The 26,296-nt window shown below is 46.0% G+C and overlaps 1 protein-coding gene across 1 annotated transcript; it reads right to left on the bottom strand.

Moving 5' to 3' along the window:
* Nucleotides 1–19,725: 19,725 nt before the first annotated feature.
* On the bottom strand, nt 19,726–24,085 carry LOC149436776 (uncharacterized; the record flags this gene model as incomplete). Its single annotated transcript, XM_089661489.1, has 3 exons — nt 19,726–22,242; nt 23,731–23,872; nt 23,981–24,085. Coding segments are annotated over 3 exons (1,428 nt in total), but the record flags the coding sequence as incomplete, so codon positions are not given.
* Nucleotides 24,086–26,296: the final 2,211 nt, after the last annotated feature.

The following is a 26,296-nucleotide window of genomic DNA, read 5'->3' as shown; positions in this document are numbered from 1 at the left end:
GTACAGGGGTCAGTAGGGCATAGGATGGGAGGTCAGCAGAAGAGTGTAAAGGAATCAGTAGGGCAGTGTACATGGGGTCAGTAGGGCACTGGATGGGAGGTCAGCAGAAGAGTGTAAAGGAATCAGTTGGGCAGTGTACAGGGGTCATCAGGGCACAGGATGGGAGGTCAGCAGGAGAGTGTAAAGGAATTAGTTGGGCACAGGATGGGAGGTCAGCAGAAGAGTGTAAAGGAATCAGTTGGGCAGTGTACAGGGGTCAGCAGGACACAGGATGGGAGGTCGGCAGAAACGTGTAAAGGAATCAGTTGGGCAGTGTACAGGGGTCAGTAGGGCACAGGATGGGAGGTCAGCAGGAGAGTGTAAAGGAATCAGTTGGGCAGTGTACAGGGGTCAGCAGGGCACAGGATGGGAGGTCAGCAGGAGAGTGTAAAGGAATCAGTTGGGCACAGGATGGGAGGTCAGCAGAAGAGTGTAAAGGAATCAGTTGGGCAGTGTACAGGGGTCTGCAGGAAACAGGATGGGAGGTCGGCAGAAACGTGTAAAGGAATCAGTTGGGCAGTGTACAGGGGTCAGCAGGACACAGGATGGGAGGTCAGCAGAAGAGTGTAAAGGAATCAGTTGGGCAGTGTACAGGGGTCAGCAGGGCACAGGATGGGAGGTCAGCAGAAGAGTGTAAAGGACATGGTTGGGCAGTGTACAGGGGTCAGCAGGGCACAGGATGGGAGGTCGGCAGAAAAGTGTAAAGGAATCAGTTGGGCAGTGTACAGGGGTCAGCAGGGCACAGGATGGGAGGTTAGCAGAAGAGTGTAAAGGAATCGGTTGGGCAGTGTACAGGGGTCAGCAGGACACAGGATGGGAGGTCAGCAGAAGAGTGTAAAGGAATCAGTTGGGCAGTGTACAGGGGTCATCAGGGCACAGGATGGGAGGTCAGCAGAAGAGTGTAAAGGAATCAGATGGACAGTGTACAGGGGTCAGCAGGGCACAGGATGGGAGGTCGGCAGAAAAGTGTAAAGGAATCAGTTGGGCAGTGTACAGGGGTCAGTAGGGCAAAGGATGGGAGGTTGTCAAGAGAGTGTAAAGGAATCAGCTGGGCAGTGTACAGGGGTCAGCAGGGCACAGGATGGGAGGTCAGCAGAAGAGTGTAAAGGACATGGTTGGGCAGTGTACAGGGGTCAGCAGATCACAGCATTAAAGGTCAGCAGAAGAGTGTAATGGAATCAGTTGGGCAGTGTACAGGGGTCAGCAGGGCAAAGGATGGGAAGTCAGCAGAAGAGTGTAAAGGAATCGGTTGGGCAGTGTACAGGGGTCAGCAGGGCACAGGATAGGAGGTCAGCAGAAACGTGTAAAGGAATCAGTTGAGCAGTGTACAGGGGTCAGCAGGACACAGGATGGGAGGTCAGCAGAAGAGTGTAAAGGAATCAGTTGGGCAGTGTACAGGGGTCAGCAGGGCACAGGATGGGAGGTCAGCAGAAGAGTGTAAAGGACATGGTTGGGCAGTGTACAGGGGTCAGCAGGGCACAGGATGGGAGGTCGGCAGAAAAGTGTAAAGGAATCAGTTGGGCAGTGTACAGGGGTCGGCAGGGCAAAGGATGGGAGGTTAGCAGAAGAGTGTAAAGGAATCAGTTGGGCAGTGTACAGGGGTCTGCAGGAAACAGGATGGGAGGTCGGCAGAAACGTGTAAAGGAATCAGTTGGGCAGTGTACAGGGGTCAGTAGGGCACAGGATGGGAGTGTGACAGTAGAGTGTAAAGGAATCAGTTGGGCAGTGTACAGGGGTCAGTAGGGCACAGGATGGGAGGTCGGCAGAAACGTGTAAAGGAATCAGTTGGGCAGTGTACAGGGGTCAGCAGGACACAGGATGGGAGGTCAGCAGAAGAGTGTAAAGGAATCAGTTGGGCAGTGTACAGGGGTCAGCAGGGCACAGGATGGGAGGTCAGCAGAAGAGTGTAAAGGACATGGTTGGGCAGTGTACAGGGGTCAGCAGATCACAGCATTAAAGGTCAGCAGAAGAGTGTAATGGAATCAGTTGGGCAGTGTACAGGGGTCAGCAGGGCAAAGGATAGGAGGTCAGCAGAAACGTGTAAAGGAATCAGTTGAGCAGTGTACAGGGGTCAGCAGGACACAGGATGGGAGGTCAGCAGAAGAGTGTAAAGGAATCAGTTGGGCAGTGTACAGGGGTCAGCAGGACACAGGATGGGAGGTCAGCAGAAGAGTGTAAAGGAATCAGTTGAGCAGTGTACAGGGGTCAGTAGGGCAAAGGATGGGAGGTTGTCAAGAGAGTGTAAAGGAATCAGCTGGGCAGTGTACAGGGGTCAGCAGGGCACAGGATGGGAGGTCGGCAGAAAAGTGTAAAGGAATCAGTTGGGCAGTGTACAGGGGTCAGCAGGGCAAAGGATGGGAGGTTAGCAGAAGAGTGTAAAGGAATCGGTTGGGCAGTGTACAGGGGTCAGCAGGACACAGGATGGGAGGTCAGCAGAAGAGTGTAAAGGAATCAGTTGGGCAGTGTACAGGGGTCATCAGGGCACAGGATGGGAGGTCAGCAGAAGAGTGTAAAGGAATCAGATGGACAGTGTACAGGGGTCAGCAGGGCACAGGATGGGAGGTCGGCAGAAAAGTGTAAAGGAATCAGTTGGGCAGTGTACAGGGGTCAGCAGATCACAGCATTGGAGGTCAGCAGAAGAGTGTAATGGAATCAGTTGGGCAGTGTACAGGGGTCAGCAGGGCAAAGGATGGGAGGTCAGCAGAAGAGTGTAAAGGAATCGGTTGGGCAGTGTACAGGGGTCAGCAGGGCACAGGATAGGAGGTCAGCAGAAACGTGTAAAGGAATCAGTTGAGCAGTGTACAGGGGTCAGCAGGACACAGGATGGGAGGTCAGCAGAAGAGTGTAAAGGAATCAGTTGGGCAGTGTACAGGGGACAGCAGGACACAGGATGGGAGGTCAGCAGAAGAGTGTAAAGGAATCAGTTGGGCAGTGTACAGGGGTCAGCAGGACACAGGATGGGAGGTCAGCAGGAGAGTGTAAAGGAATCAGTTGGGCAGTGTACAGGGGTCAGCAGGACACAGGATGGGAGGTCAGCAGAAGAGTGTAAAGGAATTAGTTGGGCAGTGTACAGGGGTCAGCAGGGCACAGGATGGGAGGTCAGCAGAAGAGTGTAAAGGAATCAGTTGGGCAGTGTACAGGGGTCAGCAGGACACAGGATGGGAGGTCAGCAGGAGAGTGTAAAGGAATCAGTTGGGCAGTGTACAGGGGTCAGCAGGGTACAGGATGGGAGGTCAGCAGAAGAGTGTAAAGGAATTAGTTGGGCAGTGTACAGGGGTCAGCAGGGCACAGGATGGGAGGTCAGCAGGAGAGTGTAAAGGAATCAGTTGGGCAGTGTACAGGGGTCAGCAGGGTACAGGATGGGAGGTCAGCAGAAGAGTGTAAAGGAATCAGTTGAGCAGTGTACAGGGGTCAGTAGGGCAAAGGATGGGAGGTTGTCAAGAGAGTGTAAAGGAATCAGCTGGGCAGTGTACAGGGGTCAGTAGGGCAAAGGATGGGAGGTCAGCAGGAGAGTGTAAAGGAATCAGTTGGGCAGTGTACAGGGGTCAGTAGGGCAAAGGATGGGAGGTTGTCAAGAGAGTGTAAAGGAATCAGTTGGGCAGTGTTGGCCGGTGGTCTCCTATACTCAGATGATCCACTTGTGGCCTTTCCAAACTATCGAAGAACTTACATTTGACTGACTGGAAGGTCGAAGATGCATTGAAAAATCTAGTACTCTTTCAGCTCGTTTTTGAAGGTTCCTCAGGATTTGGAGGATATATGACTTCACCTTTTCCCCTGCTGAGGATGGCCTTGGTGGAATGCTTAAGAATACACCTAGACTGATGACATCTAGTGGCCAACTTGCTGATGACATCTGCCTGGTATCACAAGCCCAGAGCACCAGGAGCAGGTCTTAATTGCTCCATGCGCAATGTATGCGCTATCTGGTTAGTGCATTGTTTGTACATTCACAACAACACAAGAGTCACGGTTTTCTTGATCATGGACTGTTGGAACACCTGCACTTAATCACTTTATTATAAGGACTGAGTTATCTAACAAATTTAACATATGTTATTGTGCATAATTTAATTATTCATTATTTAATTATTCATTTTTTCCATCACTTGATTATACATATATAAGCGCTGCATACTTATTTTATATTTCCATACTGGGTTGAAAGGTTGCCTTTATGCTAGCAGCTTTATATTTGATTATTGTTCCCAGCGCTCAATTACTACTTTCTCAAGTGTACCGGGGTCAGCAGGGCACAGGATGGGAGGTCAGCAGAAGAGAGCAAAGGAATCAGTTGGGCAGTGTACCGGGGTCAGCAGGACACAGGATGGGAGGTCAGCAGGAGAGTGTAAAGGACTCGGTTAGGCAGAGCACAGTGGTCAGCAGGGCACAGGATGGGAGGTCGGCAGGAGAGTGTAAAGGAATTGGTTGAGCAGTGTACACTGGTCAGCAGGGCACGGTGTGGGAGGAAAGCAGAAAAGTGTAAAGAAATCAGTTGTGAAGTGTACAGGGGTGAGCAGGGTACAGGATGGGAGGGCGGCAGGAAAGTGTAAAGGAATCAGTTGGGCAGTGTACAGGGGTCAGAAGGGCACAGGATGGGAGGTCATCAGAAGATTGTAATGGAATCAGTTGGGCAGTGTACAGGGGTCAGCAGGGCACAGGATGGGAGGTCAGCAGAAGAGTGTAATGGAATCAGTTGGGCAGTGTACAGGGGTCAGCATGGCACAGTTTGGGAGGTCAGCAGAAGAGTGTAAAGGAATCAGTTGGGCAGTGTACAGGGGTCAGCAGGGCACAGGATGGGAGGTCAGCAGAAGAGTGTAAAGGAATCAGTTGGGCAGTGTACAGGGGTCAGCAGGGCATAGGATGGGAGGTCAGCAGAAGAGTGTAAAGGAATCAGTTGGGCAGTGTACAGGGGTCAGCAGGGCACAGGATGGGAGGTCAGCAGAAGTGTAAAGGAATCGGTTGAGCAGTGTACAGGGGTCAGCAGGGCACAGGATGGTAGGTTGGCAGGAAAGTGTAAAGGAATTGGTTGGGCAGGGCACAGGATGGGAGATCGGCAGGACAGAGTAAGGGAATCAGTTGAGCAGGTTTCTGGGACTCAGCAGGGCACAGAATGAGAGGTCAGCAGAAGTGTAAAGGAATCAGATGGGCAGTGTACAGGGGTCAGCAGGGCACAGGATGGGAAGTCGGCAGGAGAGTGTAAAGGAATCGGTTGGGCAGTGTACAGGGGTCAGCAGGGCACAGGATGGGAAGTCGGCAGGAGAGTGTAAAGGAATCGGTTGGGCAGTGTACAGGGGTCAGTAGGGCACAGGATGGGAAGTCGGCAGGAGAGTGTAAAGGAATCGGTTGGGCAGTGTACAGGGGTCAGCAGGGCACAGGATGGGAAGTCGGCAGGAGAGTGTAAAGGAATCGGTTGGGCAGTGTACAGGGGTCAGCAGGGCACAGGATGGGAAGTCGGCAGGAGAGTGTAAAGGAATCGGTTGGGCAGTGTACAGGGGTCAGTAGGGCACAGGATGGGAAGTCGGCAGGAGAGTGTAAAGGAATCGGTTGGGCAGTGTACAGGGGTCAGCAGGGCACAGGATGGGAAGTCGGCAGGAGAGTGTAAAGGAATCGGTTGGGCAGTGTACAGGGGTCAGTAGGGCACAGGATGGGAAGTCGGCAGGAGAGTGTAAAGGAATCGGTTGGGCAGTGTACAGGGGTCAGTAGGGCACAGGATGGGAAGTCGGCAGGAGAGTGTAAAGGAATCGGTTGGGCAGTGTACAGGGGTCAGTAGGGCACAGGATGGGAAGTCGGCAGGAGAGTGTAAAGGAATCGGTTGGGCAGTGTACAGGGGTCAGCAGGGCACAGGATGGGAAGTCGGCAGGAGAGTGTAAAGGAATCGGTTGGGCAGTGTACAGGGGTCAGCAGGGCACAGGATGGGAAGTCGGCAGGAGAGTGTAAAGGAATCGGTTGGGCAGTGTACAGGGGTCAGTAGGGCACAGGATGGGAAGTCGGCAGGAGAGTGTAAAGGAATCGGTTGGGCAGTGTACAGGGGTCAGCAGGGCACAGGATGGGAGGTTGGCAGAAGAGTGTAAATAAATCGGTTGAGCAGTGTACAGGGGTCAGCAGGGCACAGTATGGGAGGAAAACAAAAAAGTGTAAAGGAATCAGTTGGGCAGTGTACAGGGGTCATGTAATGAGTCTCATATATTAGTTTCACCTTTTAAGTTGCATTATTGAAATAAATAAACTTTTGCACGTTATTCTAATTTTTTGAGTTTCATCTGTATCTCCCGCCAATCAGGAGTGATATAAATAGTGCGTGTGTAATGTCATATCTCCCACCAATTAGGAGTGATAGAAATAGTGCGTGTGATGTCATATCTCCCACCAATCGAGATTTATAGAAATAGTGCGTGTGTGATGTCATATCTCCCACCAATCGGAAGTGATAGAAATAGAGATGAGCGAATCGAACCTGGCGAAGTGGAATTCATTTCGAATATTAGGAAAAATTTGATTCACGCCGAATCCGAATATTAGCAAACTTCGGATGCACGAATCGAATTTTCCCCGATCGGCCATTTTTCATCCCTTCTACAGCCGGCAAAAAGTGTCCCTGCAGAGAGCTCCGCTATTTCTGACAGTTCTCTGACAGTTCCTTCACATTTACAGCGGTTGAAACATTGTATCTATTTGTTTCCATTTAGGATACAGATGTTTTTATTTGGAAACAAATAGATACAATGTTTCAACCGCTGTAAATGTGAAGGAACTGTCAGAAATAGCGGAGCTCTCTGCAGATACACTTTTTGCTGGACTGGAATACTTCTTATTTTCATCCTACTTCTTCTTCTTCTTCATCCTCATCCTCATCCTCTTCTTCTTCTTCTTCTTCTTCTTCTTCTTCATCCTCATCCTCTTCCTCTTCTTCTTCTTCATCCTCATCCTCTTCTTCTTCTTCTTCTTCTTCTTCTTCTTCATCATCCTCATCCTCTTCTTCTTCTTCTTCTTCATCCTCATCCTCTTCTTCTTCTTCTTCTTCATCCTCATCCTCTTCTTCATCCTCATCCTCTTCTTCTTCCTCTTCTTCATCCTCTTCTTCTTCTTCTTCTTCTTCCTCATCCTCTTCTTCTTCTTCTTCTTCTTCATCATCCTCATCCTCTTCTTATTCTTCTTCTTCTTCTTCTTCATCCTCATCTTCTTCTTCTTCATCCTCATCCTCTTCTTCTTCTTCTTCATCCTCATCCTCCTCTGCTTCTTCTTCTTCATCCTCATCCTCTTCTTCTTTTTCTTCTTCTTCTTCTTCTTCTTCTTCTTCTTCATCCTCATCCTCTTCTTCTTCTTCTTCTTCATCCTCATCTTCTTCTTTTCATCATCCTCATCCTCTTCTTCTTCTTTTTCATCCTCATCCTCTTCTTCTTCTTCTTCTTCTTCATCCTCATCCTCTTCTTCTTCTTCCTCTTCTTCTTCCTCATCCTCTTCTTCTTCTTCTTCATCCTCATCCTCCTCTTCTTCTTCTTCTTCTTCATCCTCATCCTCTTCTTCTTCTTCTTCTTCTTCTTCTTCTTCATCCTCATCCTCATCCTCTTCTTCTTCTTCATCCTCATCCTCTTCTTCTTCTTCATCTTCTTCTTCATCCTCATCCTCTTCTTCTTCTTCTTCATCCTCATCCTCCTCTTCTTCTTCTTCTTCTACTTCATCCTCATCCTCTTCTTCTTCTTCTTCTTCATCCTCATCCTCTTCTTCTTCTTCTTCTTCTTCTTCTTCATCCTCATCCTCCTCTTCTTCTTCTTCTTCTTCATACTCATCCTCTTCTTCTTCTTCTTCATCCTCATCTTCTTCTTCTTCTACTTCATCCTCATCCTCTTCTTCTTCTTTTTCTTCATCCTCATCCTCTTCTTCTTCTTCTTCTTCTTCTTCTTCTTCTTCATCCTCATCCTCCTCTTCTTCTTCTTCTTCTTCATACTCATCCTCTTCTTCTTCTTCTTCTTCTTCTTCTTCTTCTTCATCCTCATCTTCATCCTCTTCTTCTTCTTCTTCATCCTCTTCTTCTTCTTCTTCTTCTTCTTCATCATCCTCATCCTCTTCTTCTTCTTCTTCATCCTCTTCTTCTTCTTCCTCATCCTCATCCTCTTCTTCTTCTTCTTCTTCTTCATCCTCATCCTCCTCTTCTTCTTCTTCTTCCTCATCCTCATCCTCTTCTTCTTCTTCATCCTCATCCTCTTCTTCTTCTTCTTCTTCTTCCTCTTCCTCATCCTCTTCTTTTTCATCCTCTTCTTCCTCTTCTTCTTCTTCATCCTCTTCTTCATCCTCTTCTTCTTTTTCTTCTTTTTGTCTTCCTCTTGCAGGTCACTGCTCATGCGCAGATTTTTTATCGGCAAAAAATCGTCCGATTTGCCCACTATTGCCGCGGGTGCTGTATGGCCTCCCATTGCTGCTGCCTCCACCGCCACACTGTGACTCTACACTCTGGTTTTGGCCCCGTGACTGCCCAAATGAGTGAAGTGTGCGGTGATTCTAAGATCGACGGCACTCATCTGCATGTCATACTGACTGACAGTATTATTTCTCTTCCCCAGCAGACTCCAAGGGCATTTAAATTAAAGGTACAGTGTTCTGCACTAATATAAAGGCTCTCTGAAGCCTAGAAACACCCTTTTTATAAGTTAAATTCGCAGCGAATATATTCGGCTCGAAGCAAATTTATTCCACAAATTCGGCGTATCAGCTGAATCGAATTTTTGAATAATTCGCTCATCTCTAGATAGAAACAGTGTGCGTATGATGTCATATCTCACGCCAATCAGGAGTGATAGAAATACAGTAGTGTGCATGTGATGTCATATCTCGCACCAATCGGAAGTGATAGAAACAGTGTATGTGTGATGTCATATCTCCCACCAATCAGGAGTTATAGAAATAGCATGTGTGGCTGTCAATCACCGGATCCCGGCCAGTAATTACCCGCCGGCGCCCAGTGATTACCGAGTATCTCCGATGGGGAGGAGGACTGTTTTGTTTAATAACAATCTTCCTCCCTGTTAGCTCAGGCACACTGCACAGCACAGCCATCCAGAACAGTGCGCTTACAGTGATGCACCCCCCTACCCCCTAGTAAAACACTCCCAGCACACAGTTAACCCTTTGATTGCCCCTCATGCCCCCAAAGGAGGTGCACGGTGATGTTAGGGTGGGTGTGGAGTTCTTGGCATCTGATGTAATGGGGGGGTGAGGTGCTCTGGACATCTAGTCTTACAGTTACAACTGGCCCTTTGAGGGAAACCATAATGCTGACACAGCCTGCGATGATATATAAGATATATTTATTAATGATCATTAAAAATAAAAACCAACTTTAGCCCTTTATATAGAATTCTGATTTTTATTTTTTTTGTACAGGTGGATTGATGAACCATGTTTTTGGTCATGCTGGTCTTCGTGAATACAACTCGGTCACATGGGAAACCAAACGTCTGGGTGTTGTAATTGACTGAAAGTTTTTATTGCAGTTCACTGGAGGAGTCACACAGGACACAAGTCATATCCGTGTTCTAAATGTCATAAGTGCTTTGGGTCCTCTTCAACACTGATCCAACCTCAGAGGATAACAAGAGAAAAGTCATTTCAGTGTTCTGGAAGTGACAATTGCTTTACAGTAAAGTCCAACCCATGTATACATAAGAGGAGTCATTTCAAGTGATTTCTTGTTTGGAACGTAACAAAGATTTTACAATGGAGGCAAAACATATCGCACACCAGAAGGTTCACACTGGAGAGAAGCCATATCAGTGTTCTGATTGTGACAAAGCTTTTACATGGAAGTCAAATCTTATCAGACACCAGAGGATCCACACCGGAGAGAAGCCTTATCAGTGTTCTGAATGTGACAAAGCTTTTACATGGAAGTCATATCTTATCACACACCAGAGGATTCACACTGGAGAGAAGCCATATCAGTGTTCTGAATGTGACAAAGCTTTTACAAGAAAATTGTATCTTATATCACACCAGAGGTTTCACACTGGAAAGAAGTCATATCAGTGTTCTGAGTGTGGCAAAGCTTTTACACAGAAGTCACATCTTATCAGACACCAGAGGATCCACACTGGAGAGAAGTCATATCAGTGTTCTGAGTGTGACAAAGCTTTTACATGGAAGTCACAGCTTATCATTCACCAGAGGATTCACACTGGAGATAAGTCATATCAGTGTTCTGAGTGTGACAAAGCTTTTACATGGAAGTCAAATCTTATCATACACCAGAGGATTCACACTGGAGAGAAGTCATATCAGTGTTCTGAATGTGACAAATTTTTTACAACCAAGGCAGAGCTTATCAGACACCAGAGGATTCACACTGGAGAGAAGCCATATCAATGTTCTGAATGTGACAAAGCTTTTACACAGAAGTCACATCTTATCAGACACCAGAGGATGCACACTGGAGAGAAGTCATATCAATGTTCTGAATGTGACAAAGCTTTTTTAACCAAGATAGAGCTTATCATACACCAGAGGGTTCACACTGGAGGGAAGTCATATCAGTGTTCTGAATGTGACAAAGCTTTTACACGGAAGTCGAATCTTATATCACACCAGATGATCCACACTGGAGAGATGCCATATCAGTGTTCTGAATGTGACAAAGCTTTTACATGGGAGTCATATCTTATCACACACCAGAGGATCCACACTGGAGAGAAACCACATCAGTGTTCTGAATGTGACAAAGCTTTTACACAGAAGTCATATCTTATAGCACACCAGAGGGTCCACACTGGAGAGCAGCCATATCAGTGTTCTGAATGTGATAAAACTTTTAAACAGAGAGGAAACCTTGTCATACATGAGAGGATTCACACTGGAGAGAAGCCATATCAATGTTCAGAATGTGACAAAGCTTTTACAGGTAATGCCTGGCTAATCTGTCACCAGAGGATTCACAAGCTTGAGCTGCATAGAGGAAACTCCAGAAGAAGGGGCAATATTAAAGAAGTCACAGCTGTCCCATTAGGCTCACAGGCCCAATGTCTTCCCACAAACTAGGGAAGACATGATGCTACTTAAAAAAAAAAAAACTTTGAACAAACAGGACTCTAATGATCGGATTCATTGGGTTTAGTGATTATGTCCATCAGAAACACACCTAGAAGGCCTGTGAATATTTTACCTATGGACATTTTTTCAGACAAGCAGCAATGACTGAACTGTATTCCTCATCATTCTCATCTTTATCCTTTTTTATGGAGCATTGACTGAACATGTAATGCATTTTCATCATTCACTAACTGAGCTATGTTCCCATGTGTTTTCTTCATTGCCAGAATCTGACCAACCAATACATGACCAACAATGCCTCAGTACCAGAGTCTAGGATGAAGTCCAATGGCTTCTTGCCAAGCCTCTGAAACCTCATTAGGAGAACCCATTTCAGGTTCTTTTGAGAACTGATACACCATAAGCTAGGCTTAAGGGCTCCAGCTAAGCCCACCTTGTCCACACCTCCCATTACATGGTCAACCTCCTCTCCCATGATCAATGCCTCCTTTCCATGTTCCATCTCCTCTCATGGATGACAGGCAGGTCTGTAGCCAGATAGAGGTCTATGTTTGGTTAGAGAGTAACTTCTTAAGCTGGTGTAGGCCTTCCAACACGGAGTTAATACTGTTTTAGGGGACATATTCAACAGTACCACCTAATCCCAGCTGGCCACTTATGTTTCATCTGGTTTTCTCAAAAGGGATTCTATCAGGTGAAGATTGGATGTTCTTGTTATCTTTTTTTTTGTCCAGCTATTGCTCATCTCCATAAACTATTCACACGGTACAACTGCAAGAGATCTGAACTTACAAAGTGCTAAGTGTGCGGTCATATTCCTACCACTTCTTCTGGGAGACTGACATTCCTCTTATTGGGGTTCACCTTAATGACTCTGAATGAACGGGTCCCTTTTTGGGGCAAAGTTAGCAAAGAGCACTAATTATTCCTGGAAATGCTAAGACATCGGCACTAAAGTGTAACAATGGGCAAAATCAATAATTACATAAATGGTGCAATCTGTCATTAGCATAAATGTTTTATGTTTTCTGAGTCTCCCCTTATAACATTTTTATTACCTGTTGACCCTCCCAGTAGATCTGTTTTTTCTGCTTCCTGTAGAAGGCCAAGCTATTTGGCAAAAATGAAAGTTGGGGGGGGGTAGGAAACACCATATAACACTGCTGGGGGTGCTTACAACTGTCATCTTCCATTCATATGGGGGGTTGAACCTTATAGAGAACCTGTTGCTGTAACTGCTGTAGAAGAGTTAGCTGAAGTTGGACTTCACTTGTTGTGTGTCTTACTTATAATCTATCTAAGACTTCCCTGTACAGGGTGACAACGCTGCTGTGTAATGTTCCTGCATAATGATCAGGGTTGTCACCCTGTTACAGAAGGTGGGGAAATAACAGTTCTACAGACAGGACCAACAGCTGATACAACTATGTTGCAGAGGGAACTCTGGGAATGCTAATGACAGATTGCATTACACATTCAGTTAGCAGACTTCCTGCTGTTGGTCTTCTGTTTGAATTGTGTTCTGATATTTACTGTCCTGCTGTAAAAGGTGTAAATGATTGCCCACATGTTTCCTGTAGTAGCAGGGACTACAAACTCATATCAGGAATATTAGGATGGGTACTTACCCAAGGGGGTCACCTTTTTGGATTTGGAAGAAACATTTCACATGGTTTGTTTCCATTAATGACACCGACAAAGGGAGTCTCACTTACTTCACTAACAATAGGAGAGCCAATCACAGGCCAGTAACATTTCATGGTTTCTCAATGTAATTGCAGAATGTTTAATCCCCATTGGTCCAATGGATTCCTAGTCCTTCCAGATAACATTTGCTTGTTGTGGAAGGAGCACCCTAAAATGTCTTCCCTTCAATTCCACCCATAGCTGTACTTGAGGTTATGTTGCCCCTCCCCTCATATCTGTAAGGGAAAGCCTCAATTTCTTCCAATACTCCCCTGGCCTTCCAGTGAGAAGAAACATTTTCTCTGGATTGGAGATGTTTTATGCAGTGAGCCCTTCATAGACGGGATGGGGAATCTAAGATAAGTAAGATGGACCGGAGTACTGGAGTCATGGATCAGATAACCAATGACACCATTGATGTTATAGCAGAGCTGGCAGCAGAATTGGCTCCACCACCTAAGGTGGTGTCACAGAACTGCTTGGCAGCTGACTATCTCTTGGCAGACCAAGGTGGAGTCTACAAATGATGTCAGATAGAGAGTGTTGTACATTTAAATTAGATCATGAGGATCTCAGAAGGGGATATCTACACAAGGTAAAGGAGTTCCAACAGGAACCTGGGTGGGAGGAGGTGGGATCCAATGTTTTGGGTGGGTTTAGTTGGAACCTGGTTGAGTAATATGGTGGGTTTGCTTCTTAAGCCATTTGTTGCTACCATAGTTTTGATTTTGAAATGTTATATATTGCTGTATTTTCTTTCACTGCCAGAGATTATTTTTCTTTTGTTTTTAGTTAATTTCACATTTTAGGCCATATGATTAGTTAAACCCCAAACATTTCTTTTATTTTCTGAAAGCAGAGACTCTGGAGAATATAATGGTGGTAGTTGCCATTTTTCATGTCACAGAATATTAGTACAGCTGTTTATCAAATACATATTTTCTGTAAAAAAAAGAAAATGTTAGTGCACAAAGAACACAATATATGACCCAATTTGTTTGGTGAAATATAAAATATGGGGTTGGCATCAAGTATATAGATACCAAACATGTCAAACTTTACAAATTGTGCGTACTTGTGAAATGGTGACAAACTTCAGAACCAAAAATTGTGCAAAGATGACGCTTTAAGAGCCTTTATAGGTTATCAGTTCAGATAGTTATCCGTGAACGATGGCCTCAGAATGATTGTTCTCACTCTCGCTTGTGCAATGATATGTAAAATGTGTCGTGTGATTTGTTTTGTGGGTTTTTATTCTTATAGTGTTACTTAAATTTTTTTCATCTCTTTCTTCACTTAACATGGCTTCTATCAGATAGGGGGTTGATAGCTCCCCGTGATACATATTTCTGGTCACAGGTCCTCTTTAAAGAGACATCAGAACATTATTAGACCCCCAATGTCACCTCTGTACCCCAAAAAAGATGGTCAAACACAGATCATGCCTAATCAGCTCCTTCCCAAACCATAGTGACTGGAGAATGACAGCGCTGAACCCAGAAGTGACATAATCTCCCACATCCAACATCCATTCACTGAAGGGGAGATCAGAGATCAGATGTTTGCTGATCTCCTTCTGCTCTCACCGCTGACACCCACCATGCCTGTCTTGGGCTTGCAGGAGGGACAGCTGAGCCCAGTATACATGGCGGGGGGGGACCTTCAGTGCGGCTGAATCACTTCCACCAGAAAGCCGACAGTTGGCCTAACAAATGTAGACAACCCCCGGGTGCTGTAGCTATAAGGCCGTGCTGCTGCTGATGGAAACCTTACATTGGCCGGAGTGAAAGGGTTCCACTAATGTACATCTGCCAAATCTGTATCTGAGGAGACCATAGAAGCAGCATTAGAAAGAAATGTGAGCATGGCTTCAGTCAGGCGATGGTCCTGGTGGTCATGGTCTTGTTCTCCATCAGGTCCTCTCACCTTGTAGATGGTGACATGGACTTGTGTGGGAATGAGTAGGAGGGGCTCGGGGTTCTCTTGTACCCAATCAGCTTCTAATGGATAAAAGATGAAAGTGTCTTCTGGGAATTTACAGGGATTTGGATGTTTAGAGGGTCACATAAGTGGGCGGGGCTGGTATTAATGAGGGGTGTGTCATATGTTAATCAGTTTCTTAGCATAGATGATATAAATGGTATAAATAGATCCTTGAAATGTAAACAATCTATCTCTTTTCTTCTGTTGTTAAAGTGTCACATATATATGATTAATAAAGTTGAATTATAATTTCATCACACAATACCGTGGTCTGGGTTCTTCTACAACACATCCCCCCAAACATGTCCTCTTCCAGTTATAGGGGTCTGGTGGAATGGAACACCAGCTGATGGTATCTCTTAGGCCCCTTGTACATGGGGGGTCCAGCCCCTGTGGGTGCAATGCTGGCATTATAATACACCTGGTAGGCACAGGTACAGCGTCCAGCCCCGCTGCCTGCAGCCTGTCAAAGTCTACACTACAGCTGGACGGGGCTCAATGCTGCACCACGTTTACCTCGTGTTTAGGGCGCTCCATGTTCAGGGAGAAATGACCGCCATCCTGATCAGACAAAGCATAAAGAAGATGTAGGCAGGTGCAGTCTGCTTCTTCTATTGTAGGGGGCACCCAACCAGGGGGACATCCCAGCCTGGAGAGGAAGTCGGGGGACACTTGGTTTCTCTGTGGTTTCCCGGTTCCTGGAGACTGTGTGGAATGAAGGGGTCCATGGAGTCCTGGAGACATTTTTAATTTTTTTGTTTACATGTTTTAAAAGCCATTTATACCTTAAAATTACTGAAAACCCCCAAATATTATATATATTTCTTCACAACAGCAGACACACTAGAGGATAAATTGTTAGTAGTTCTGATGTTTTATGTGTTTTATTATTTTACACAATATTAGTGCAATGATTTATGAAAGGTACAATTTCAGTTAAAAATACAGCAGATGAGAATTCAGAGAAAGCTCCACCCTCATTCATTCTCCACCCATCAAGGATCTCACTCCAGTTACCCAGTCGCAGTGGGCATGATTTCCTTGACATCCATCATTGGTGTCAGTGAGATAAAATAAGCCCCATTGTTGGTGTCAGTGAGATAAAATAAGCCCCATTGGTGTCAGTGAGATAAAATAAGCCCCATTGTTGGTGTCAGTGAGATAAAATAAGCCCCATTGTTGGTGTCAGTGAGATAAATAAGCCCCATTGTTGGTGTCAGTGAGATAAATAAGCCCCATTGTTGGTGTCAGTGAGATAAAATAAGCCCCATTGTTGGTGTCAGTGAGATAAATAAGCCCCATTGGTGTCAGTGAGATAAAATAGGTCCCATTGTTGGTGTCAGTGAGATAAAATAAGCCCCATTGTTGGTGTCAGTGAGATAAAATAAGCTTCATTGTTGGTGTCAGTGAGATAAAATAAGCCCCATCGTTGGTGTCAGTGAGATAAAACAAATGCCATTGTTGGTGTCAGTGAGAATAAAGTTTACCCCCAGCCCAGCATTGGTGGTCAGGGGTGGTACTTACCTGATCCCACCCTCCCTCTGCCTCTCTGCTGATGTCACAATTATACTTTCACTGTAGGAAAGGAGATGCCGGCTCCCAGCAGTCGGGTATAATTGCAGTGCCTGGTGATGGAACCCAGAGAGTGTTCCGGAGTCATCACCTCACTGCCACTCTGAAGAGTCCTGGAACCAACAAGTCATGGACATGAACATTCCAGAACACTTGGAAACAACAACAAGGTTCAAACTATGAGACATTTCTTAGAGCTGCAGTTCCTCTGAGCTTCACCACATGGTGAGCACCCTTCTACCCAGACAGGAAGTGATACCAGTTACAGACAGAAAGTGATGACAGGTACAGATGGGAAGTGATGTCAGGTACAGATGGGAAGTGATGTCAGGTACAGACAGAAAGTGATGCCAGGTACACATGAGAAGTGATGTCAGGTACACATGAGAAGTGATGTCAGGTACACATGGGAAAATATGTTAGGTACATACAGGAAGTGATGTCAGGTACAGACAGGAAGTGATGTCAGATACAGATGGTGATATAGGTATAGACAGGAAGTGATGTCAGGTACAGACAGGAAGCTCTGGGTGAGAGGTGATTCAGGAGGAAGTAGAGAGGAGACATTGCTTTGTCTCCCAGCAGACAGAAGATGTCAGTAATGAGGCTCCACCTGATGCTGGCTGCTGGGAAGGTATATAATCCCCCCGTAGGTATCATCAGTGCCTCAGTGTTCTGCCTGTGAGCCGCTTCCCTGCTGGATCCTGCGTCCTGTATCTTGTATACTTTCCCCTGATTCTGGTTTCCTGCATCCTGTTCCCCCATCTCTGCTCCCCTGATTACTAGTCCTGGGTCTGCCCGGTGTATGTCAGCTTCCCTCCATTGTACACAGTGTATTATAGTCAGGTTGTTGGGTTGGTTATTTGCTGTCACATTTATTTGTCACTTTTGCTTTGTTTATGGTCTGAGGGTGTCGTGTCCATTAGTAAACTCCTCTTAAAGCGATTGTAAAGGCAACATTTTTTTTCTTTTAAAACAAACATGTCATACTTACTGCTGTGTGTGATGGGTTTGTACAGAGCAGCCTGGATCCTCCTCTTCTCGGGTCCCCCACAGGGGCTCCCGGCCCCTCCCTCCTGTTGAGTGCCCCCACAGCAAGCAGCTTGTTATGGGAGTGATTTAGTCCGGACTAAGTGTCCGATGATTATCTGTTCCTGTCCTAATTAATCATGCTAGCTCTTTAGTGCACACATATGAAGAAAGCCACATTGACACACGTGTAGTCTGTGAAAACTTCTAGTTTATTGGAATGAAAAAGTGAGTTTATATCTGCAAGATAATGCAAGGGTGGTGAGCAGTGTTACTGGGCTACGTATACGCTTCTAATTGGTCATGTCCATACAAGGCAAACTTCCTTCACGGCTCGTGGGGATCTCCTCTTAGGTGTTATCTTGGAAAGAAAATATTTTTGTTCTTCAAGTTCACTCGATGGGAGGGGTTGCTGAGCAGCCACTTTTTGAGCAAGGATTTCTTAAAGTACCACAAAGCCCAGCAGGGAAAAGATATACACACAACATATATATATATATTCATACAAAGCATTTAGAAAAATAAAAAGTATAAAAGTAGATATGTATAGAAAAATGTAAATATTCAACAGGAAACCAAATAGGCATTTTACCATATCCATCACAGGGGCATCCAAGCAGGCTCGAGAGCGAGCCACTGCTCTGTGTCCACAGAGTCCCCTCTCCCTCCTCCTTGGCTCACTGGATGTGATTGACAGCAGCAGGAGCCAATGGTCCCTGCTCCTGCCTCAGCCAATGAGGAGGGAGAGTCCCCAGACTGCTGAGGATCTTGTGCACATTGCTTGATCGGGATGGGGCTCAGGTGAGTATTGGGGGGGCTGCACAGAGAAGGGTATTTACCTTCATATATAGAATGCATGGAGGTAACAAACCTCCTGACTTTACACCCCCTGTAATCACACTCCTCCTACTCCATCTTATTCCACATTTCTTAGGTATAGCCCACCGATCTGGTCCTCCCAGCTGTCGCTGGATACCTGCATTCCTTACAAGGGTTTATATTCCTCACCAGTGTACTCTGTATACCGGGCTGTATACCACAACATCCTGACCATTGTACTATGCATGCTGGGCAGTATATGACATACTCCTGACCACTGCACTCTGTACACAGGCCTAAGATATAATCCTGACCACTGCGCTCTGTACACAGGGCTGTATATGATATACTCCTGACCACTGCACTCTATACACAGGGCAGTTTATGACATGTTCCTATCCACTGCACTCTGTACACAGTGCTGTATATGATATATTCATGGCCACTGTGCTCTGTACACAGGGCTGTATATGATATACTCCTGACCACTGCACTCTGTACACAGGGCTGTATATGACATACTCCTGACCACTGCACTCTATACACAGGCCTAAAATATAACACTGACCACTGCACTCTGTACACAGGGCTGTATATGATATACTCTTGACCACTGCACTCTGCACACAGGGCTGTATATTATATACTCCTGACCACTGCACTCTATACACAGGGCTGTATATGATATAGTCCTGACCACTGCACTCTATACACAGGGCTGTATATGATATACTCCTGAACATTGCACTCTGTACACAGACCTAAGATATAAACCTGACCATTGCACTCTGTACAAAGAGCTGTACATGACAGGTTCCTGGCCTCTACACTCTGTACACGGGTCTAAGATGTACTCCTGACCACTGCACTCTGTACACAGAGCTGTATATTATGTGCTCCTGACCACTGAACTCTGTATGATGGGCTGTACATGACATGTTCCTAACCACTACATTCTTTTTTGCTGAGCCGTGTATGACATGTTCCTGACCGATGACCACTTCTAAATGCTGGGCTGTATAAGACATGATCTTACCCACTGTGCCCTGTACATGACATACTACTTCTGACTACTTCACTCTGTATAGGGACTGTATATCATATACTCCTGACCACTACATTCTGTATACTGGGATGTAAATCACATACTCCTGACCACTACATTCTGTATACTGGGATGTAAATCACATACTCCTGACCACTACACTCTGTACTCTGGGATGAAAATCACATACTCCTGACCACTACACTCTGTACTCTGGGATGGAAATCACATACTCCTGACCACTACACTCTGCACTCTGGGATGTAAATCACATACTCCTGACCACTACACTCTGCACTCTGGGGTGTAAATCACATACTCCTGACCACTACACTCTGTACTCTGGGATGTAAATCACATACTCCTGACCACTGCACTCTGTACTCTGGGATGGAAATCACATACTCCTGACCACTGCACTCTGTACTCTGGGATGGAAATCACATACTCCTGACCACTGGACTCTGTACTCTGGGATGTAAACCACATACTCCTGACCACTACACTCTGGGATGGAAATCATATACTCCTGACCACTGCACTCTGTACTCTGGGATGTAAATCACATACTCCTGACCACTACACTCTGTACTCTGGGATGTAAATCACATACTCCTGACCACTACACTCTGTACTCTGGGATGTAACTCCTGACCACTGCACGTTGTTTGCAGGGCTGTATGAAGTAGTCTCCTGACCCCTGCACTCTGGGCCATTATTCATGGTGAACCAGAGACTGGATGACCTGTAAAGGCTTGTAAAGTGTCTCCTGTGAGAAATGTTTGGGCCCCAAAGATCCCCATCATGGCCCCGACACACACAATTCTTTTCACTCAATAAATTCTTTTTTATAGTTTTACTTCTAACAAGATTGTAATCATAGAATCAGGAAATAACAAAGGAAGGAATCTGATTGGTCGGGAAGATCCCTTGTCTGGAATGTGGGGGCGGAATCATTATTATTGGTGTACAATACAATACACAACGTGTTCCATTATTATAACAAAGTATTGTAGAAAAGATCCCAACATGTGACATGGCTGAATGAATGCTGGTCATAGTAGTTCATCTATTCTCTAAGTGGGGCGGTATCTATTGGGCCAATCCCTTTTACAAACCACACATAACATCGCCCTTCAAAGTGAAAACAGAAACGATTTGCACAAAATCAAAGAGTAGAAATATTTTCCGGTGGATCCCCTCTACCCAGACCCCATATGTAGACATAGAACAACAAGCTGTGTTCCCTCTCGTGCCGCACTCCTCCAACCACCCAAACCCACACAGAAGCCAAGGGAAATAATGAGAGGAAAGTTCCCCCCTAGTTTGGGGCGGAGTTCTCCTTCCCTCCTGTTGGGGGATGGGAGAAGGATGGACTGAAGACAGAGAGACGCTTCGGGGTCACCACTGTTCTGTAGAGCCTTGAAATGAAGGACATCAACTTCAGAAGTTCTTGTTGTCTGTGTAAAGTTCCCCGATAACGAGATCTGGGCTCTCCCGGCTTCTAGCTCTGTAACCCGCTATATCATTATCAGGAAACGCAACTCCGACACCCAAGAAGGGCTGAAGTTGTGTCCTTCATTTCCAGGATCTACTGACCACTCTGCACCCCGACATTTACTGCACTTCATCCATGTCTTTGGGGGCCTCTCATCTCCTTATGAACTGTTTCTTCCATGATGAAGATCAGCCATGGAGTATATCTGAGGTGTATATCAGGGTGTGCTTCTTCCCCACATGAGAGCTGGGATGTCCAGCAACATTCATCTAGAAGACATTTCCCACACTCAGGACACTAATACACCTCCAGGGTTGTGTGGGACCCCTGATGTACAGGAAGACAGGACATCAGTGAGGAACATTTCCCTCACTCAGGACAGGAAAGTGGCTTCTCCCCATGTGAGATCTCTGATGTTTGGAAAGACTGGACCTCTGTGAAAAACATTTCCCGCACTCAGGACAGGAATACGGCTTCTCCCCTGTGTGACATCTCTGATGTGTGTGAAGACTAGACTTGTCTGAAAAACATTTCCCACACTCAGGACAGGAATACGGCTTCTCCCCTGTGTGAGATCTCTGATGTGTGTGAAGACTAGACTTGTCTGAAAAACATTTCCCGCACTCAGGACAGGAATACGGCTTCTCCCCCGTGTGAGATCTCTGGTGTGTGTAAAGATTGGACTTCTCTGAAAAACATTTCCCACACTCAGGACAGGAATATGGCTTTTCCCTCGTGTGACATCGCTGATGTCTGTGAAGACTGGACTTATCTGAAAAACATTTTTCACACTCAGGACAAGAATACGGCTTCTCCCCCGTGTGAGATCTTTGATGTGTGTAAAGACTGGACTTCTGTGAAAAACATTTCCCACACACAGTACAGGAATATGGCTTCTCCCCTGTGTGAGATCTTTGATGTTTGTAAAGACTGGCCTTCTCTGAAAAACTTTTCCCGCACTCAGGACAGGAATACGGCTTCTCCCCCGTGTGAGATCTCTGATGTGTGTAAAGACTGGACTTCTGTGAAAAACTTTTCCCACACTCAGGACAGGAATATGGCTTCTCCCCCGTGTGAGATCTCTGATGTGTGTAAAGACTGGACTTCTGTGAAAAACATTTCCCGCACTCAGGACAGGAATATGGCTTCTCCCCCGTGTGAGATCTCTGATGTATGTAAAGATAAGATTTTCGTGAAAAACATTTCCCACACACAGGACAGGAATATGGCTTCTCCCCCGTGTGAGATCTTTTATGCACATTAACATGGTATGTAGAACAGAACCTCTTCCCGCACTCAGTACAGGAGAAGCTCTTCTCTTTTGGAAGGCCGGCCCGGTCCTGCACAGTCTGAGGTTCCTCAGGATACGAGGAATCCGATGGTCCATCTACACTGGGTGGTGCCGGATGGACATTGGAGGGAGCCGGGTTTTCTCCTGGACTATACTGTGTGATGTCCTCATCTTCTACTTTCCCGTCTGGAGACAAAGTGAGACAGTCCTCGGAGGTTTTCTTCATCTCCCGACCATTGGCTAAAATACAAAGAGGATTACTGACAGGAGCTAATTGGTTCCCCCAAACCAGGACTCCACCCACATCAGGCAGCTTGGTCTCTGAGGAGCTTACAATTCCACCCTCAAGGGAACTAGGAAATGGCTCCTCTGATCTCCTACCAGGTCATTTCTTTAATCATGGACCTTAGTCAGAGAGTGAGGAAACAACCAGAACTGTCTTTTATAGGAGGGACAGTGATGAGGGGATTATAGGACGAGGGTCCCCACCCCCTCTATCACTCATCACCATCTTCCCAACACAAGAAGTACTGCACTTCCTTATTTAGTCCATGATTTAGTCATGAAGAACAGCGGGGCTGAGCCCCACCAGAGGTCAGAGAGTGAGGATGGGGGGAGAACAACCAAGATGAAGACTGGATTGATCCTGAAGACCACCATCATTGGGGTATTGACTCCTCCCTCATTATCACTTTCTGTTTAAGGGTCCAAAGTTGGAGGATGTTATCACATTATTATCACCATGTAAAAGTCTGTGCTCCAATCACATCATCCGATATAAAATGTCCAGCTGGTAGGAAATAGATGTAACAAAAGAGAATCCATATTATGTGTATATATAGCAGTGGGGGGAGGAGGAGAGCAGAAGTCAGGAGTATGTAATGTACAACAAAGTATATAGTGCAGGGGTCAGGAGTATGTAATGTACAACATAGAGTATATAGTGCAGGAGTCAGGAGTATGTAATGTACAACATAGAGTATATAGTGCAGGGGTCAGGAGTATGTAATGTACAACATAGAGTATATAGTGCAGGGGTCAGGAGTATGTAATGTACAACATAGAGTATATAGTGCAGGGGTCAGGAGTATGTAATGTACAACATAGAGTATATAGTGCAGGGGTCAGGAGTATGTAATGTACAACAGAGTATATAGTGCAGGGGTCAGGAGGATGTAACGTACAATATAAATTAAACAGTGTAATGTTCATAACTCATAATATTGGTATTCAGTAATCAGTGGAAGATTAAATGTTTACTGTAGACAAGTTGCAGAGATCCCACACCGCTGCCTCCCATCTCCTGAGACTGCACTCAGTGACTTGGGTCTGAGACACTACAGACATATCCCTCCACCCGGCACAGCCAGGAAATAAAAGAGTAAGAAACCCTGGGAGAATTGCTCTGGCAGAGATTTTACTAGATCTGATACATGGTAGAAGACCCAATACACATGTCCCAGGTCATCCAACACATATGTTGAACATCAACATTTTTGCCTCCAGCTGAACCCCAGAACCTCCATAAATCCAGTCTAGAGACATAAATTGTGTCTGCAGCACAGAGAAGGAAGATTATCCGAGAGAAATCCAGGAATACAGGACGGGGAACACAGCTCAGGAAAGTGACCAGGGGATTACAGGCTGATATCACCCAGTCCCCGCCCTACTCTGGACCAATCAGTGAGCAGTATGGGTGGAGGAATGGATTTAGTGTTCATGACCCACCTGTGCTGATCTCTGTAGGAGTGTCCTCCTCTATAAATGTCCCCGTTATTCCATCCTCCTCCATAGACTGCTGATCATCCCTCACATACGCCTCTTCTTCTTCTGCTTTCACCTCAAATTCTATATCGATTGGATCTCCACTCTAAATCAAGAAAATGAGAGAAAATATCATGTGTAAAATGTAAGGTCACATAAACAATCCACACATCATCTTTACAAGTTCATGTTCTAAATGCTCCATCCCACCAACCTTGTAATAGTGAGGGATGGTGTGACCTTCCTGTGTGGAATCCCGGGAATACAGAGGACGGGGACATCTCTCTGGTGGGTTCCCATGACTGGATCCATCTGTAGGAAACACACACACTGACTGAATCCATTGTTTCTATGTGTTTATCAGATGATGGGGGATCTAGGTGGATCCTCCGTACTGCTCTCTCCTTTACAATAAAGTCTCCTCTTACCCGGTGATGTGAGGGGCGGCTGATTGTCCATCATGACGTCCTTGTAGAGATCCTTGTGTCCTTCTAAATACTCCCACTCCTCCATGGAGAAATAGACAGTGACACCCTGACACCTTATAGGAACCTGACACACACAATGATACAGTCACCATCCAGACACATCCCTTGTCTGTTACTGGAGAATGTCCCAGAATTCCCGGCACCGCTCACCTCTCCTGTCAGCAGCTCCATCATCTTCTTGGTGACTTCTAGAATCTTCTGCATGTTGTGTCTCTCAGGGTTTAGGGAGTCACATGGAGGCACTGTGATGGTCATATGATCACCTGACTTCAGAAGAGGAAATCTCTGTATTGAGGAACCAATAGGAATATCATGTTAGACTCCCAGAATCCTCCTCACCTCTCCAGTCAGGTCTGCGTTTTTATTAATAGAGATAAGAGTGATGTCATGTGACCTCCCAGAATCCTCCTCACCTCTCCGGTCAGGTCTGTGTTTTTATTAATAGAGATAAGAGTGATGTCATGTGACCTCCCAGAATCCTCCTCACCTCTCCGGTCAGGTCCGTGTATTATAGAGATGAGAGTGATGTCATGTGACCTCCCAGAATCCTCCTCACCTCTCCGGTCAGCAGGTAGATGATCTCCAGGGTGAGGTTTAGTATCTTCTCAGTCATGTGACTCCGGTCCTCCTCCATCCTCATTGGTGCCATCATGTGATCTATACAGGTCTCCTTGTAGACGGATAACTTTGGGAAATGAAAGTAAGAATGATTTGGATGGTATTGGTCACACAATAATAGGATGTGGATGTGAGGGGGGAATAGGAGGGTTGCTGGACAGGGAAGAACTACTCCCCCCATGGGAAGACATTTAGTTTGGACTGTTTAGTGTTTGATGCATATTTGAGGTCCCGGGACCCTCTTGTCCATCCAGATCAGAAATCCCCTTTTCTCTGTTGGGTTTGTTTGGTCTCTGAACTGGTTTTGATGAGTATTAGATCTGCAGACAAGGAATGATAAATACGATCCTTCCTATGACTTGTTTGCTCTGAGGCAGTGCTGTGAGGTCAATGTCGGCTCATTATGATGTCCAGGAAGGGGAACGTGATGACTTTTCCTGGCTAATCAGGATAATTCTGTCTCTTCCCTCCAATGACAGCGTAGTGTGGGTAGAAGGAGGACAGCAGGTGGGAGGGGTTTGGTTACCAAATATACTGTAGTATCCAGGACATTGTACAGAGTGGTGGTGGGTTCCTGGGGCTCTGAATTCCAGCACCGGGCACTGCCAGAGCCTGTGTCATGGGAAGGTATTGGAGTGTCTCCTGAAGATGTTCAGCACTGATCCCTGACTACCTTTTAGTCAATAATGCACCAACAGACCTCTAACAATAAGTGCCCACCAAGGGGTGAAGGATTGTCCTTCTTCATTCCACTTGGTATCTTGGAAAATAATATATGACCGGTGAGATGGTAAGAAGGTGAAGGTTGTCTTCCTTTCCTGGTAGGAGTTCTGTAAGGAGGTCTGGAAAGTAAGTGCAGGTAAGAGGACAATCAGAGACCAGGAGCCCCCTCCCTACCTCAGAGTCCCCCTGAGCCTGACAAATCTTTCTTTCCTCAGAGCCCTGCTCCCCGCCAACCCTATCAAAGACCCAGATTCCTTCAGCTACTCTACCCCCTAAAAGCCTTTGAACTCCACTACTCTCTCAGGGGCCCCAATGTTTTCCATCCTCAGTAACCCCTGAGAGACCCCTCAGCTCCTCTACTTCCATCAGAATTTCCCTCCCTCTGACACCAATGATGGAACATATTCATGGCAGGCTGGGGAATGTTTTCTTCCTCCTGACCAACAATGTAAGGGGCTCTATGCTCCATACTCCTGACCCCAGCACTCCATCATTGTGCTGGCTGCATAGTGTAATGATTGCCCATTGGCTGCCTGTGTAGTGTACCAACTGTTCACTGTCTGCTACCCCTCTTTGCCAATCCCTCCACTGGCTTCCACTCACCCAACGAAATATACCCAAAATAATAACAACTTACAAAGCCATGCACAACTCTGCCCTCCGCTGCATCACCAACCTGGCCTCAAAATATCAACCAAACC

Source organism: Staurois parvus, unplaced genomic scaffold (genome assembly GCF_062004578.1).
Source record: "Staurois parvus isolate SC_StPar_1 unplaced genomic scaffold, SC_StPar_1.0 ptg001345l, whole genome shotgun sequence".
NCBI classification, from domain to species: Eukaryota; Metazoa; Chordata; class Amphibia; order Anura; family Ranidae; genus Staurois; species Staurois parvus.
Note: the sequence above shows the minus strand (reverse complement) of the source record. Positions and strands in the feature narration are given on the sequence as shown.